Source organism: Myiozetetes cayanensis, unplaced genomic scaffold (genome assembly GCF_022539395.1).
Source record: "Myiozetetes cayanensis isolate MyiCay16 unplaced genomic scaffold, myiCay2020 scf5-8, whole genome shotgun sequence".
Lineage (NCBI taxonomy): Eukaryota > Metazoa > Chordata > Aves > Passeriformes > Tyrannidae > Myiozetetes > Myiozetetes cayanensis.
The window spans coordinates 48311984-48327601 of NW_026087742.1; the positions used below are offsets into that span (position 1 = coordinate 48311984).

Sequence of the window (15618 nt, forward strand, 5' to 3'; positions counted from 1 at the left end):
TTTTCTGCCTGAGCATCATGCGAGCCTGTATTCCTATCTTTTTACCTTCTTTGTCATGGATAAATATATCCCTGCTAACTAGCCATCACTCACCCACTTTGGACACCATACACTCCTCCACAGTGTTTGGTCTGTCAGCTCTGGCATTGTGCTTTTGTCCATCTTGTCACTGCATAACCTTGGCATCATGACTGATTCAGGTTTCTCCAAGACTTGCATTTTTTTTTCTACAAGACCCTCTGCAGTAACTAAGGTGAATTACAAATCTTGTGTCCTTACCTCAGTGTCACACTGTAGAGGAATAATAGGGGATTTGGTACATGTATGCTCTTCTCTTAAAGTCCTCTTTCTGCTTTCTTTCTCCAGCTAGTTTCAGGGACTGCATGTGGAAACACTTCTATGTGTAATATTGCTCACCTGCATTGTTGCAGGGGAGCCAAAAGGTTTGTGCAGATAAATGATTCCAGAGTGCAGTACAGGACCCTTTAGACTGAGGCTGTATTTTGAAGTGCTTTGTACCCTGTTTAAGTTAATCTTTGCCAATTGAAAACAAAAACCAGCAGTAACCATTTATGTAACACCATTAAATCCACCTGCAGGTCTGCAAACACAAACTAATTATCCCGGGTAGCAGCTCTGTAAAAGGGCAGGTAAATATTATTTCATTTTAGATGTGAAAGTACATTAGACATGCTAAATATCTTGCATGGGGTTGCAGAAAATTATTTCCAGAGCTGTATGAAAATTCATCAATTGTTAGGTTTCAGTCCAGTGTTCATCTGCTAGAAGACATTCCTTTAATTTGTTAAAACACTGATTTGAGAGATAAAGTGTTACAGTTTGTGTTTACTACCTTGGATTGATTATTTTTGTCAAGTGGGATGGATGGCTCAAGGTTAACACTCCAGATGCTGGACCTCTTCCAGTAGCTGAGTTAGCAGTATGGATTGTGGACGTGTTCTCAATAAAGACTAATACAGGTCATCTTGGATCAGAAACTTTTGGTCAATAACAAGAGAGGGCTGTGATTTGGATAACCTTTCCACTTGCACTGGTGATATCTCAGTACATGACCTCAGCATGGGTGCACACCTTTTCTGGTGTCATTGTGCCTTTGCTAGTGAGACATGCAGCCTGACATCCTCAGTTCCTTGACTGCTGTCCCCATCAGGAGGTGCCCTGCAAAGGGAGAAGGAGCAGTCAGAGACAGAGGCTGCAGAAGTGTAGGTGCAGGAAACTCCAAACTTGTATTTTTTTATGCATAACAAAGAGCCATCTTTTCATGATAGGCTCTGTGCTGATCATTAAACACAGTCAGGCACTCACAGCTGTGTTTACCAAGCACAGGGAAATAAATTGCAGGATACTTGCAGATCACACTGTCTGGCAATGTCTGGCAGATTCTTACTTTTTATGAGAAACACTTCACAGATGTACCTTATCTTGTTTTGGAAAGGAGAAGTGCAGATGTGGGTTTAACATCCTCCTGCCCCTCCTTTATGTATGGGCATATGGTACTGCTCTTGAATGCCAAAGTGACATCGATTCATTGCTTCAACCCTTTGTTTTCTTTTGCAGCTTACGCCTTGGATAATGTTAACCTGCAAGGATATTTTGTCTATTCTTTTAATGACAAGACTGCTCCTAAATATGGTCTCTACAGTTACATTGCAAATCAATATGAACCAAAGCCTTCTATGAGACATTACAGAGAAATAATTGACAATAATGGTTTTCCTGGTCCTAAAACTCCTGAGTTGCTGTGTCCAGAAGAGGTTGTCTCATGTCCTGAATGCCACTTCTTCCGAACCAGAAAGTCATTGTTAGCCTTTATCTCTTTCATATTTGTTGCTTTTATTGTTACTATATTCTTCATTACTTACTACTCCAAGAGGATAGAAAGAAGGTATAAATAGAGCTGCCCCTTTGAACACATCACTTACTGTCCTTTTTCTTGCATCCTCTTGGGAAATCTGAAATGAGTGCACAATGCTGTGATTGCTTCAGCATTTACATTGCCTGATACTGCAGGACATAGACATTGAGAAAAGATTACTAGCATATGGGTTCCAGAAATAATTTTCTCTGGTTTAGTACATTTGGTTTATGACCAGTCCTTAATTCCTGTGGTTGGAGTAGTATCACAGCTTTCCCTGGAACCTTTTGTTGAGCAGATGTTTTCCCCTTCTTGGTTTTGCCTTGCTGAGTTGGACAGGTTTAAGTATGTTTTGAAAACATGGAGTGATGGAAGAATCTGAATGTCAAATTCTCCCAGAGAAGACAGGGGTGAAACAGAATGGCTTACTTTTCCAAATTAGGGTTTAATGCTGATGATGCTTAATCAGAACCAGAACCTGACTGGAGCAGGGTTTGTGACTGAGAAGAAAGGTGGGGAGAATTGCACAAAGAAGACCTCCTTTCCTAAAGCAGATGCAAGGAGAGGAGCAGAGGGAACTGAGTCTGTGCTGCTGGGAGCTCTGGGTAAATCAGTTAACTACTACTGAGACTGCATCTGACTTCAGGATGCCATTGGGGAACTTCAGCTAAAGGAACTGTGTCTTTCTCAGGGGGAAAAGAAGCAGGGGTATGTCTGGGGATTGCAGAGGTCATGTAATCTTGCTGGGAAGAGATGGGAAGGGCTTCTCTTTGATTTGCTCAGGAAAAAGAAAAAAAGGCAAAGAGCAGGAACTGGGATGTCTTTCATTTGGCAGAAAGCTGCGTGACTGACTCTATGCCCTGTTGCCCTGTACCCAGGGACATGGCAGGCCTGGGCCACCCCATTTCTCCTCTTCTCAGAGCAAGTTGCACACAGCTACCACTCTGCTGCTACTCAGCTGTACTTACCTGCTGTAAACTTGTGGTAACTTAGTAGGATGGGCTCTGCATGCCATTTGCGTCGAGCGTAGAGACTTTAAATCCCAGTGTTTTGGTGTAATAGTCCAGCACTTTATTGCTGCTTTTGCCAGGGTCTGAGTCTGTGGAGCTGTTGGTCCAAGCCTCTTACAGGTTGACTGGAGGTTCTCCTTTGAGCAACTGGCCCTGGCAGCATTTTATCCCAAAGTATTACTGAATGTCTGAGGGCCTCTTGTTTTTCTCATAGCAAGATAAAATATCAAAATATTAGCATCATTTTTTATTAGTAGAAATAGAGAGAGAATGGGAAAAAGTGCCATGTTATTTTGCCTGCCTTGTGAATTGCTACATTAGGAGGGTCCTCAGTATAAAGCAGTGTGGTCATTTTTCTCCGCTCTCTTAACTCTAGGCCTGCATCACCTTCAGCTATAATTGCATTTTTATTGCTATGTGAATGATGTCACTCACTGGAAAGAATATTTTAAAGGAAATGTGCTCTGTGTTAATTAAGAATTATTTATCTACTAAAGCTGATTATGCTGTATTAAATGTGATGTTTATCTACTAGATTACTAGAAGATGACTAAATGACCTCCCAGAGTTCCTTTTAATCTGAAAACTCTATGATTCTATGCTGTAAATTAAAACTTACATATGAAATATTATTTAAATTTGTAATTTAAGATTATATTTTTCTTAACTAATGTTTAGAAAAAGAAAAGAATTAGTTTCTTATTATAATGATTAATATATTTGTCCTCTAGATCTAGTCTTAAAATCTCTTTGCATTAATGTATATTTTGGTATTGAGATTAAGGTGAAAAATTCAGTGTAAGTGATGAAGTATTAAAAAATGTATAAAAATTATTTATAGACTGATAGGACTTGCTGAAGAAGAGAACATTTCAAACTGCTGTATATTTATTCGTTGGTGCCTGATGCACTGTGGAGAAGAAATAGCTCTCCCTAAATATATGAAACACCAAATGGCTTTTTCCGTGGCATGGCCATGAATCACCTTGCAGTACATTACACCAGCAGTCAGATGCCTTTGCAGTATGTAACAAAATGTGATATTCATTTAACACAAGCTGTACCCAGGTCATGCCCAACTTGTGTGTTACGTGTGTGTGAGTATGTACGTTATATATTTTGCTGATGGTAAAACAAGATGAGTCTGGGCCTGATCTTTCTGAGAAGCCGGGCATACATGCCTCCTCTGAGTTTGAGGGGGCTCAAAGGGCCTGGGCAGGGCAAATCTGGAAGAGTGCAGGTGTCGTGCTAGTGTGTGCACTGGTCTGTCCTGCTGCTTCACTAGCAGTTACCATCCATCCCGTTGCTGCCGCGTGCTGTGGAATGGCCCAGACACAGCACAGTGTGTGAAACAGCAGCCCCAGCACGGAGGAGACCCGGCAGGCTCTTCCCATAGAGGAAGAGTGATATGGGTGATATGTAACCACCGACAGGCAGATGGCACCAGCTGGATATCTAATTTTTAGGTAAATTGGGATTTGTTGCTGTATGATCATATCATCTCATGGTGCCGTGACCTGTGGAACTAACGCAGCCTTTGGCACAATTGCCTTCAGAACAGTTTTTAGATATCGCTGCAGAGCAGTGACCGGCTTGAGCTGGGCACAGCAGTTGCCAAAGCCTTCTCCTAAGCATCCTGCCTGCGGTGCTGCCTGCACACAGCGGTGTGCAGCTCTCAGCCAGTGAATTGCATAATGACGGGCTAGGGAAAATACAGCCTGGCCCGATGGAGATAATGGTATGGGTTTGCCTCGGGAATCTGCTTCATTTTGTGTAATCAGGGTCCAGTGTAAGTTTCCTGTCAAATCTTCCTGAAAAAATTCACCCTTCACTAACAACAAAGAAGCCCCTGAATAGGCAAAGACTGGGTACCCCTTCAAGGAGAACCACTGTGTGCTTGTGCAAACTGATGCAGTAATCACCTCCTGCAATCCGGCCGTGGGCTGTGGGGCACTTCAGTGCCCATGTGTGAGCAGTGATCTGGCACTTCCCATTCCCATCTGTGCATCTAGAGCAGAAATGCTGACAGTAGCAAGGACTTTGAGCAGAGGGGGCTCCACAGTCAGTCTGCAAAGACAGCTCGGTGGAGGTTTATTTTCTGAAGAGCAACAGGGCCCTGCATGTTTAACGTGCAGTTTCTGAGGTAGACTACTTGCTTTATTTTTAACTGTGTTTCTAGAATGAAATGTTGTTGCCAGTTTACTCCATGCTTCAGATTAAACGTTGTAAAATACAAAATTGTATCTTTTTTCAAAATATTTTTGTGACATGAGTGCAAAGCTTCTGGTTTACTTCTTGAAAAGATTGTGCAGAGTGACTGTGGGAAGGATGTCTTTGTAAATGACAGGATGAATGTTATATTGTTTTTATAACAATCTCAGAAGTGAAATAAAGATACTGAATGTAACAAATTGTAACATGATCTTACTGTTTAATCTGTCTAGTTTCTCTGCCTGCAGCATGAAGTACGGAGTACCTCAGGAGAGGATATTATGATAACTCTGCAAGGAGTTCATGTTGCTGTTTGTTTTTCCAGTGCCACATAAATAACTGTAACTTTTGTTGGAGGTTGCTGGGGCCTGTGGCTAAACAGATGTTTTTCCAACGGACCCAGGGGTTTGGAGGGGTTTTTGTTATTTGAATTATCTTTTTCTTAAAGTCATTGTTGCTATTTAGAAAACCTGTGGAAGTAACCATACCAATATAAGACTATTTTGGTGCAATAGCTTATTCCATAGTAACACTGCAGTAATTTTGACAATTCTTCTATTCCACTAGAGCTACTCACAGGCTTAAGGGATTTTGTTAGCATAGCTGTGTACTAAGCAGTGAGTTTGTGGCATCTTTGTTAAACGTCTTTAGGAAAGTAAATGTCAGGATTAAAGGAAGTGGGAACAGAAAGGGACAAAATCAATGAATAGGACAGGGACCATACAAGTCTCAGTATGTTTAAACACCCAACTCGCTCTTCTTTGCTTGCATTGTATTGTGTTGCTTTTGAGTCACTTAGAAAACTTTATCTGTTCATTCTGCTTGCAAAGACTGCTTAGGTGAAAATACCCTTATTCAGGGTGAAGAAGTCAGTTTTAGGTGCCAGACTTCAGCTTCAGCAGAGAAAGTTCAGTCCTGTTCCTCCTTCACTCAAGCAAAGCCAAGAAAAGGAGGCATGGAAAAGAAAAGGGAAAACTCTTCCTGTCTTTTGATGTGCCACTCATGAATTGCCAAACCACCACCCTACATGAGCCATCTTAAGGCTGTAGCTGGTGCAGGCTTGCTAAGCCCACCCTTTTAAAGAGATTGGAAAAAGAAGGAATAATGAGGTGAGATGAAAGTGGCAGGTCCCAATGTATCAGAGCTTTTTATTTTTCCTAACGAGTTGAACAGGAACACCACTGTCAAACAGTTCTGAGAAAATTAATATTTTTAAGAAACCAGAAAGTTGAAATAACAGCTGCCAGGACACTTGTGGGTGCTGACATGTTGCTGGCCATTATTTTGTGATGTTTTCTGTGTTTCTGAAGGAGTGGCAAAAGCGCCAGCGAGGCAGAGAGAAGCCAGGGAAAATACTAATGAAGAAGGGCAGAAAAGCCACAGGCACAAGCAGACGTGCAAGTTCCTTGCTTCTGTGGGGATGGGCCATGGGACTTTGAATATTCTTTGTTAAAAAATAAATTTTTTAAAGAAGAATCTACTCTGAAAACTCCCTACCTCCCTTAATGACATATTTCTCCCATGATGACGTAACTCCTACGTGATGAATTTAACTGTCAAAAGCCTTTTTCTTGTCACAAGAATTACTCACAACACAATATGGTGAAGCATTTTTATACAATCCCAGCTCTCCTGAGGTCCTCCAAATGTGTTTCTGGCCCAAGTCCCAGGAGGCCCATGGGAGTTCGAAGTGCAGGAGAGGTGGTCACTGTCACTGACACTGAGCAAAGCAGCGGGAATGACAGCAGTGATTGTTTTCTAAATGCTGCAAATTCACAGCAAGTGGGATTAGTTTCTACTTTAGCTCTTTTCTATTAGTGGAAATGTTTTCTTTCTTACAAAGAGTACCACACAAAACTTTGTTGGTTTTCTTGTTTTCTTGGTTGTTTGTGGGGGTTTTGTTGTTTTTGTTTGTTGATTTGGTTTGGTTTTTTTTTCAGGGAAGAACGAGTTTTAACACTTCCCCCATAACCTCGGAAGTATAATGTACTTCTGATTTTTTTTTTTATGGCATCAGACCCTTGTAGGGTCTGAGAAGACCTGAGTAGTGACTTCTCAGTCCCACCTGTTCAGCTCTCAGGAGCTTCTAAGCCAGAGCTTCCCTCGGGGCTGTGCCTTGCTGGGGTGTGTGTCCCAAGACAGAGCAGCACCTCCCAGGCAAGACATACTCTGGCCTGGAGGAAAATCGGAGGCAATGGCATGCCCTGGTGAGATCCTGGCTGATATGACAGTTTGGCTCTCAGCAGAGAACTAGCTGGTGTATTGCCACCTTCTGTGCTCAGGGCTCTGTAACAGGCTCTCGGCAGTGTTGTAAACCATCACGGCTGCACAAACGCAACACCTGATCCAAGAAATCTGGTTTTCCTCACACCAGAGGGAACCATGAATTGGCTGAGTGTTTAGTTCAAGAGGTGTAATGGTATAAACTACCTGCACTATAAATTTTTACGAGGTGACAAAGTTTTGTAGTCTGGCAATATCACAGTTGAGCTGGAGGCCATCAGATGCCGTGCCAGGAAAGGGAGGGGAGCAAGACAGTGAAGAGGTCTTCCTGGCAGGCTGCAGCCTCTCTGGTCAGCCTGGAGGATACCTTGAGGAGTGTAAGGCTGCTGCTCCTGCAGCCTGGGGCAGGCATGGTCCAGGGACTTAGTGCTGCATGAAGAATGAAGTAAAGCTAGCTCAAACTCTCTCATCACCTCCTCTTCCCCCTTTGGGCACATATTTATATACATTTGAGCTATGAAATGGGAAGTGAATTACCAAGGTATGACATAGGTACATCAAGGCATATAGTTTATTTAGAAGACAAAAAGCTGTTTACAGGTCTTACAGATTTTTTTGTTGATACTTATTACTTTGCAGCAACCCTTCTACCTCTCTCCACTAGGATCAGATGGGTCTTATTTCCAAAAGCTGAGAAAATAAATGCTCATAAAGGAAGTTGCCAGTGTTGCAGTCACCTCTCCAAACACTTGCTGAACCTTTAAGTCCACTTCTGATGCAAGTTTGTGAATTTTATAGACATTTGTAACTCATTTATCTGCCACATTGCTGTGAGATCCGTGAGCGGATATTGCCTTTCCTTGCATCTCGCAGTGGGAGGCGATGGGGTCCTGCACTCAGCAGCACATGGTTGCTCCTGCTTGGTATTCACAGGCACATTCCTCTGGCTGGTGATATATTATTATTGGGTTGGAAGAAAAATAATGCAACCAAGCTCTTATTATTTTCTGCTTTTATCTGTTTGGTCATATTAATGTGGGATCATCATTACATAAATGCACAGGAGATGTAGTCAAGGACATGTTCATTTTTAAAGTCCTACAATGCTCTTGTACTTCAGTCATTCATCTTCTCTCTTTAATTACAACAAGTGATCTCAGAGGCACTTAAAAGATTAAATTACTCAATTATTTGAAAAACACAAATGCAATAACTGTATCTCTTTGCTGATAAATACCAGCCACTGCTGGAAAAGGTTGCCCAAGGCAAGACATACTGGGAGGCCAAGGAGGCCATATTGTAACTTTTTGGCTTAGCTCAGTGATACCCATTTAATTTGTTGTAATTTGCAACCTTTATTTTTATTTGTATTGATAAATAACCACAAAATTTTCCATTGCTGTCCTGGTGGTTTCAAGCAGTGCAATGAATGCCACTGCTTACTGATTTACAAGTGTCCTGGCACCTGCTTGGTTTTGGAGAGGATGACACGAGGATAACCACAGCTTAAAAAGGCTGGGCATCGGCATGGCCAGGCAGGAACCCCTATTCAAGGTGATGCTTGTGGATGGGATATGATTTGGTGTTCGGGAAGGGTATGTAGTTAAAACACGTTGTGGCTCTCTCCAGGTTGAGGTGGGCGAGTTCACTGCTGGCAGGGCCAGGTAAGCATCATGCCATGCTAGAGGGCAGTCTGGCTCGGGCTCTGCAACCCTGTAGGGAGCAGGAAAGGTGGCCTGCCAAGAGGTGGCCTGTTCCAAAATGGTGTTCCTGGTGTCCCATGGCCCTGGGAGGAAGCTGTTGGTGCACTCTGTATGTGGGCATTACTGCCAATGCTGCAACAATGCATCTGCAGCAGCAGAGTTTGTCCTTCCTCACTAGCAGCCCTGTTGCTCACCAGGGACCCCCAAGTACAGCCACTGAACAATGGGAAGTTTTCACTAAATATTTTTTTTTTTGCCTCTTTTGCAAAGCAGCAGACGTGATGAGCCCAAAGCTGGGAGCCTGAGTAAGGGGTGCAGGCTGGTGTGATCCCTTCTTCCTGGGGCAGGAGAAAAGGAACATGACTCTTCAGAGAAGGAGAAGTCCAGGCCAAAGAGCTAGAATGCTGTACCTTCTCTTCATAGGCCCAGTTCTGAGTTCCTGTCCCACTGGAAACCAGACAACACTGGGTAAAATACCATATCAACTGTGAACTCAGAGTGCTCTACAATTCCTGTATTGTGGGCTCTTTGCTCATGCTGGTTAGCCAGCAGTGTGGCACAGTGTTTGGTGTTGAAAAACAAACTCCCTGTTTTTGACTACCCTCATGAAAGAGAGGGGGCAAAAAAGGAGTCACTGTTTTAAGTCAAGGCAGGCCAGCTGTGGAACTTCTGGTCCTATTGCCATGAAGACCGAGGCTGGCTGGGGTAGCCAGGTGGTCCAGCAGACCCTGAGCTGCTGCCCTGCATGGGTCTGGGGTTCAGACTGCCTGCAGCCAACATCTGTCCCGAATGCATGGTGGGGTACTGCTGGCGTGCAGATGCTGCTGAGAGGGTTACTGTCCTCTGCTCCACCACCTGTGGTTCCCACATTTATTTAATTAAAAAAAAAAAAGAGTTAGTAATTCAATATGCATCCTCTCAAGGAAAAGCAGTCATTCCATCAAGGAGCAGGCCAGCAGTCTGGGGAAGTACAGATGGCCCTGTGGCTAATCTGTTCCCATAAATCGCAAGCTGTTGCAAATCCTCACTGCAGCAAATGCTGGCTCTGTGTTTGTGGCCATGTGCTTGTCTCAGGGCTGCTATAAGCATGTGAAAGAGAAAGCAGAATCTGTAGTTTGATGCCTTGTACTCCTGGTCCTGTCACACCACGGTATACAACTGCAGTTGTAACAAGATGGTCTGCCTGGTCTAGCACCCATCCAAATGAAAGTGGATGACACATATCTGGCAAGGATAACATGACATGACCATGCTAAATCCCCATGGGATCGGGAGTGGGTCATACTGCTTTCTTTCTGGCAAGGTCTCTGTTTGTTCCCCAGCATTTTAACATCACTATTGAGCTAGAGCAGCAGTACCTATTTTCATCCTCTACTATCTGATTTTCAGGCTTCAGCAGTCTTCCGGATATTTATTCCAGTATTTTCATCTCTCACTCATCTCAGTGTGTTCTGCTTGTGCTCGTGTCTAACAACTACCTGCTGTTTCAAAGAGCAACACCTTTTAGGCATATCAAGATGCTCCAAGGGTGACACAGATTCTGCAGTGTAAGTGCAGCAAGCAGAGGGATGTCCTGCTGATGACTCCTGCAAGGTGTTGTAAAGAGGAGGGATGCTCAAGAATTCAACATTACAAAGACTGCACACACCAGGAGCTGAAACATCAGTGCTGTTAGGGTTAAGATAATCTCTTTGCCCTGACATTGCTGCAGGTGGGTGGGAGGGAGAGATGGGAATGAGAGCACATGAAATACTGTATTTTTTTGCAAGAAAGGATGGGCTTACACAGCTAACCATTTCTGCCATGCAGAGAATTGGAAAAAAGTGCTTCCTTTCAATCTAAATTTTAATACTGAGCTTTCCCTGAATGGTGGGACATAAAGGCTTACCCCCCTCCTAGACAGTCTCTCATTGCTGACTCTCTGCCCAGCATCCTGTTTTCTGAAACTCTGCTTCTTTTAATAATTCAACAGAGAGTTGGAGAGATATAAGCATATGTCCTAGTTACAGCTAGAATAGAGTTAATTTTCTTCTTAGTAGCTACTACAGCGCTGTGTTTTGGATTCAGTATGAGAATAATGTTGATAACACGGTGATGTTTTGGTTGTTGCTAAGTAGTGCTTACCCTAAGTCAGGGACTTTTCAGTTTCCCATGCTCTGCAAGCGAGGAGCTGCACAAAAAACTGGGAGGGAGCATGGCCAGGACAGCTGATCTGAAATGGCCAAAGGGATATTCCATAGCATAGAATGACATGATCAGGATATAAACTGAGGGAGTTGGCTGGTGAGGACATTTGCCGTTGGGGGATGGGATGGGCATCAGTCAGTAGGTGGTGAGCAACTATATTGTGCATCACTTGCTTTTCTTGGGGTTTATTTCTCTATTTTTTAACCCCTTCCTATTAATAATAATTATTATCATATTTTGCTTTATTTCAATTATTAAGCTACTCTTATCTCAACCCATGGATTTTCCTGATTCTCCTCCCCATCACTCCATGTGGGAGGGTAGGGCAGGGCTGAGCAGTTGTTTGGTACTTTGTTGCCAGTTGGGGTTAAACCACAACACCCATCCCAAGGAACATTTACTCCATCTGTAGATATGTGTAAAACAAACAACAGGATTCACTATCCTGCTGTTGCATCTTTTTCTCTGTTGCAGTGGCTTGATGGATTTGAGATGGCTGACATCTGATAACATGAACATTCAGCATCCCAGCTCCACAGTCACTCTTATGAACGTAGATTTAAATTATTGACAAGAACACAGATGCAGAAACATGAATTCAGTGAGATTCAGGGGCCTAAGCTGTTGAGGACCTGAGTTTACATTTCTCAAGCCTGGACTTGATGATCCTTGTGGGTCCCCTCCAATTCAGAATAGTCCACAAATATGTGAAGCCAATTTTCCTAGCTTAATGGCTTCTTTGGAAAACATTATCTTTGCCATTAAGCTCATGTATGCTACAGGTTAAGCAAGTATAATGGACAACAATATCATTTTGAGCCTGCAATCATTACTGAAGTCCCATATGAGAACAGTTTAGTGCATAGCAGGTTGCAATAATGAAACCAAGGGCTTAAATATAGCATTTCTTGAGCCAATGGATGAAATAAGAGCACAAAGAAACATGATTCTTTAGTGTATGCAAATTTATTCAACTTGGCAATTATTTATTTACAACTAATGACTGATACCAACAGATGAGGTAAAAATATGAGGTATTGATATGAGTATAACATTTAAAAATGCAATTATCATAATGTATTCTCAATGGCAATATAACAATACAAAATACTGTGGTAGCTGAATGGTAGACATGGCATAACGTGCATTTTAAAGAAATCTTATTTCAATGATACATGGCTTAGAGATGTCAGAAGCACATGACAGAGCTTCTGTAAGGGTAGGAAAACCACCCTACCTTGCTAATGGTGGCAGATGGCACAGGGCCCTTTCCAGCTAAGCGATGACTTGTCAGACAGGATAAAACCATTGTACAAGTTTTCCCTTCTTTTTCTAAAGAAATGATGTACTGCCAGACAACTGCCATTCCCAGGGCTACAAATTCTGAGCCCATTAATACTGAGGCACTATTGTATTTATTTATGCAAACTAATGTAGCAGGAGTACTCTAATTGCTCATGGTTTGGAAAACAACCGGCAAGAAATCTGCTGCCATGGCCACAGGCTTTTGGGGAGGAGGTGCTGCTTTCTGGAATGGCAGTCCAACTGGAATCAGGGGACTGGACTTGCCCTGCCAGTTCAGGAGCCACCACTTGCTCCAGCGAAGGCTGAACCTGGGCAGTGGTGGTGCCCTGCAGCCAGTGGATGACTGCCAGACCTCAACATGGCCATGTAAGGGTGTAGGTGCTCCCCTGTCTGCAGGACTTAAAAACATGCAATAATGCACATTGCAAAGATTGCTGGCCATGAACTTAAGGCAGGAGCTCCCAGGGAGCCAACCTCCCTGATCCTAGTAGTTACACAATAGAACATGGGTGAGACAGCTCATGGGGGAAGATGACAGTGACTTCTTGTCCTGCTGCTCCACAGGGACACGCTGGAGCACTATGGGTGACCCTGTGTACCCTGAGCTCCCACTGGTGTGCTTCCTCAGATTACAGGACTGTCCCCCACCAGCACAGCCCTTATGTGTGTGCACAACGGCACATGGGACCATGCTCTAACAGCTGTCACCATACATGGTCCACCCCACAGCGCCCTTACCTGGGCCAGACTCAAAGCACTGGCTTTGAAGAGATTTCCTGGTTTACAGAATCAGAGCACAAAGCTGTAGCTTCATGTTGGAAATGTATCCTGCTTAATCAACCTCATACTAAATCTTCCTGGATTTTGTTGGAAGGACTGAGTTAAAACACTGGCTATGAATGACTCAGCTGGTTTATGCAGCAATAAATAAAGTCAGAGTGAACAAATGCAATTAATGAAGAACAGTATTAACAGGCTTGTACATTCTTATTGAAGCATAGATGTAATAACATTTTTGGTCTTAGGTTAGTTAAAAACAATATGGAACCCTGCCTCAAGGTAACATCAACAAATTATTATTATTACTTTTAAAGCATTCTTCCATTGGCAAAATAATAGGTCCCTGAAAATGAAATTATGTAATAGACATAAATGGCTCCTACTCCTCATAGTCAGGGGCTAATCCTGCTCCCACCAATGCCTACAGAAGTGGGATCATGCAGATCAGTGCAACACAAGATGAAAATGCTTGCTGTTACAATAAAAGCAATCTTTTCAAGCATAGTCTACGTTTAGTCTTTTAAATCTCCAATATGTGTTTAAAAGCTTAAAAAAGTGTAGTTATTTGTATAGTAAGAATATATTAAAAGGTATGGTGTTCATCTGCACATCTTGGTGTCCACTTGGTGTGGAACACCTGCTTTGGAGTTTCTTAACAATTAGCCATCTTTACGGGAGAAGGAAAGAGCAACACAGAAACACCAAGAAATGAGACAAAATGCTTTAAAAAAAAAAAGATTTACAGCTTAATAACTTACCGGTCTGATTTCAGACACCTCAGTAGACACAGCGTTATCTTGTACTGAGAATGAATAGTTACTTGGAACGCTGCAGATAATGAGGCTCTCTAGTGACAGAGATACCATTAATTAAGGCAACAGGTAAGTTTTCAACACCTTGTACTAACAGTCACAATTCTGCAGCTAAACGTAAATGGCCTTCAAAATGTCTGTCTGTCTCAAATGCATTTCTATATATTTTATTTGGTGAAACTCATTCACTCCTTGTTATTTTTAAATGTACTGTAACCTTCCTTAGTTCTTTTTATTCTTCCTACATCTATTTCTATATAGCTTCTCATAGCACACACAAACACAAAACATATTTGAGAACAGGCATTTGTTATCACACAAATTACTCCTGGTAGCTCTGTGATAACAGCAAACACAGCTTATGTAGCAGTGACACACTAAGAAACAAGTGACAGATTCACTTAAGATCCAACTGATGCAAGTGATTTTCACTGAGTTATATACAAAATAATTAATTTATACATATACATATATATAGATAGAATATAGATAAATATATACATACTGTACAAGTTTTATTTACAATTAAAATATGCTTCTCAGAAGCCTTTAAATACCAGAGTTATGTGACACACAAGTAATAGCAATAATCTGTTTTTAAGGTAATAAAAGCTCTCTGAAGAAATGTTTAGTTCAATAATCAAAATTAATACAGAGGCGATATGGGGGCGGAGGGAAGGTGAAGTCTACAGAGTAAAAGAACTTTCCTATAAATTTCCTGTTTCACCTTTTTATAGACCCAGGTCTGATCAGATTTCCGCATATAAGTAAGACCTTTGCTTTCAGTATTCCTGTTCCCTGCCAGACCCTGATTTATGCTCACATGCTCCCAGGAACACTTCCTCAGATTTTTGTTTCTGGTCCCTCAGCAATCAGAGGTTGAAACGAGTTTCTGATCCTGGCAACTTCTGCTGCACACAGATGTCCAAAGCCTTTGTTGTACCACTCTGGGGAATGTCCTCTGAAGAATGGGAAGAAAATGGTTGAGAAACTTAAATACTCAAGAAATATGCCCCACAGAAAAGGGCTTGCCACACTTCCTGCTCCCCACTCACATGGTGGTAATGGAGACTTCAAATACTTGTCATTGTAAGCATGCTCCCTTGCAGTAGTCAAATAAGTAGATTTTATTTCTAAGATCATTTCAGAACAAGAGTAGGCACTGAGAGGAGAAAAGACTGCAGGAAGACTCCAAAGCAGCAAAGCAACTCTGACCGTGCCCTGTGTTCACAACATCTCCCCTCCCTAAGTTTGAGGCCTTTGTCCTACTGAATGGACATCTACTTTTTGTAGGTGGGATACTTACTTTAGGTCAATCCTGCAGATATGGGTCAGCCTGGCTTTTCCTGAGCCACACGGCTCTATCAAGTATTGAGAGTCTATCACGATGGCTCGCACAGCTCCCATAAGAGGAGCCTCTTCGTGCTCCACAGAGATGGCAACCAGCATGCACATCCCCTTTGGTAAATCTGTCCTCCATGTCCTGCAGGAACATATTCAAGATGGAATCA

At 42.5% G+C, this 15618-nt stretch overlaps 2 protein-coding genes across 8 annotated transcripts in view; one reads left to right on the plus strand and one right to left on the minus strand.

Annotated features, from left to right (window-relative positions):
- Nucleotides 1-3472, plus strand: part of KL (klotho) — a 45536-nt gene extending 42064 nt beyond the window's left edge. The window contains exon 5 of the mRNA XM_050331320.1: nt 1579-3472. Within this exon, the coding sequence (XP_050187277.1) occupies nt 1579-1916 (338 nt within the window). The 3' untranslated portion in view covers nt 1917-3472. The remainder of the gene's footprint in view (nt 1-1578) is intronic.
- Nucleotides 3473-12157: 8685 nt separating this feature from the next.
- STARD13 (StAR related lipid transfer domain containing 13) overlaps nt 12158-15618 on the minus strand; it is a 286747-nt gene continuing 283286 nt past the window's right edge. For all 7 annotated transcript variants that reach the window (XM_050332439.1, XM_050332442.1, XM_050332440.1 and 4 more), the window contains 2 exons: nt 15414-15590; nt 12158-15068 (listed from right to left, as the gene is read on the minus strand). In XM_050332439.1, the coding sequence (XP_050188396.1) occupies nt 14951-15068; nt 15414-15590 (295 nt within the window). In that variant the 3' untranslated portion in view covers nt 12158-14950. The remainder of the gene's footprint in view (nt 15069-15413; nt 15591-15618) is intronic.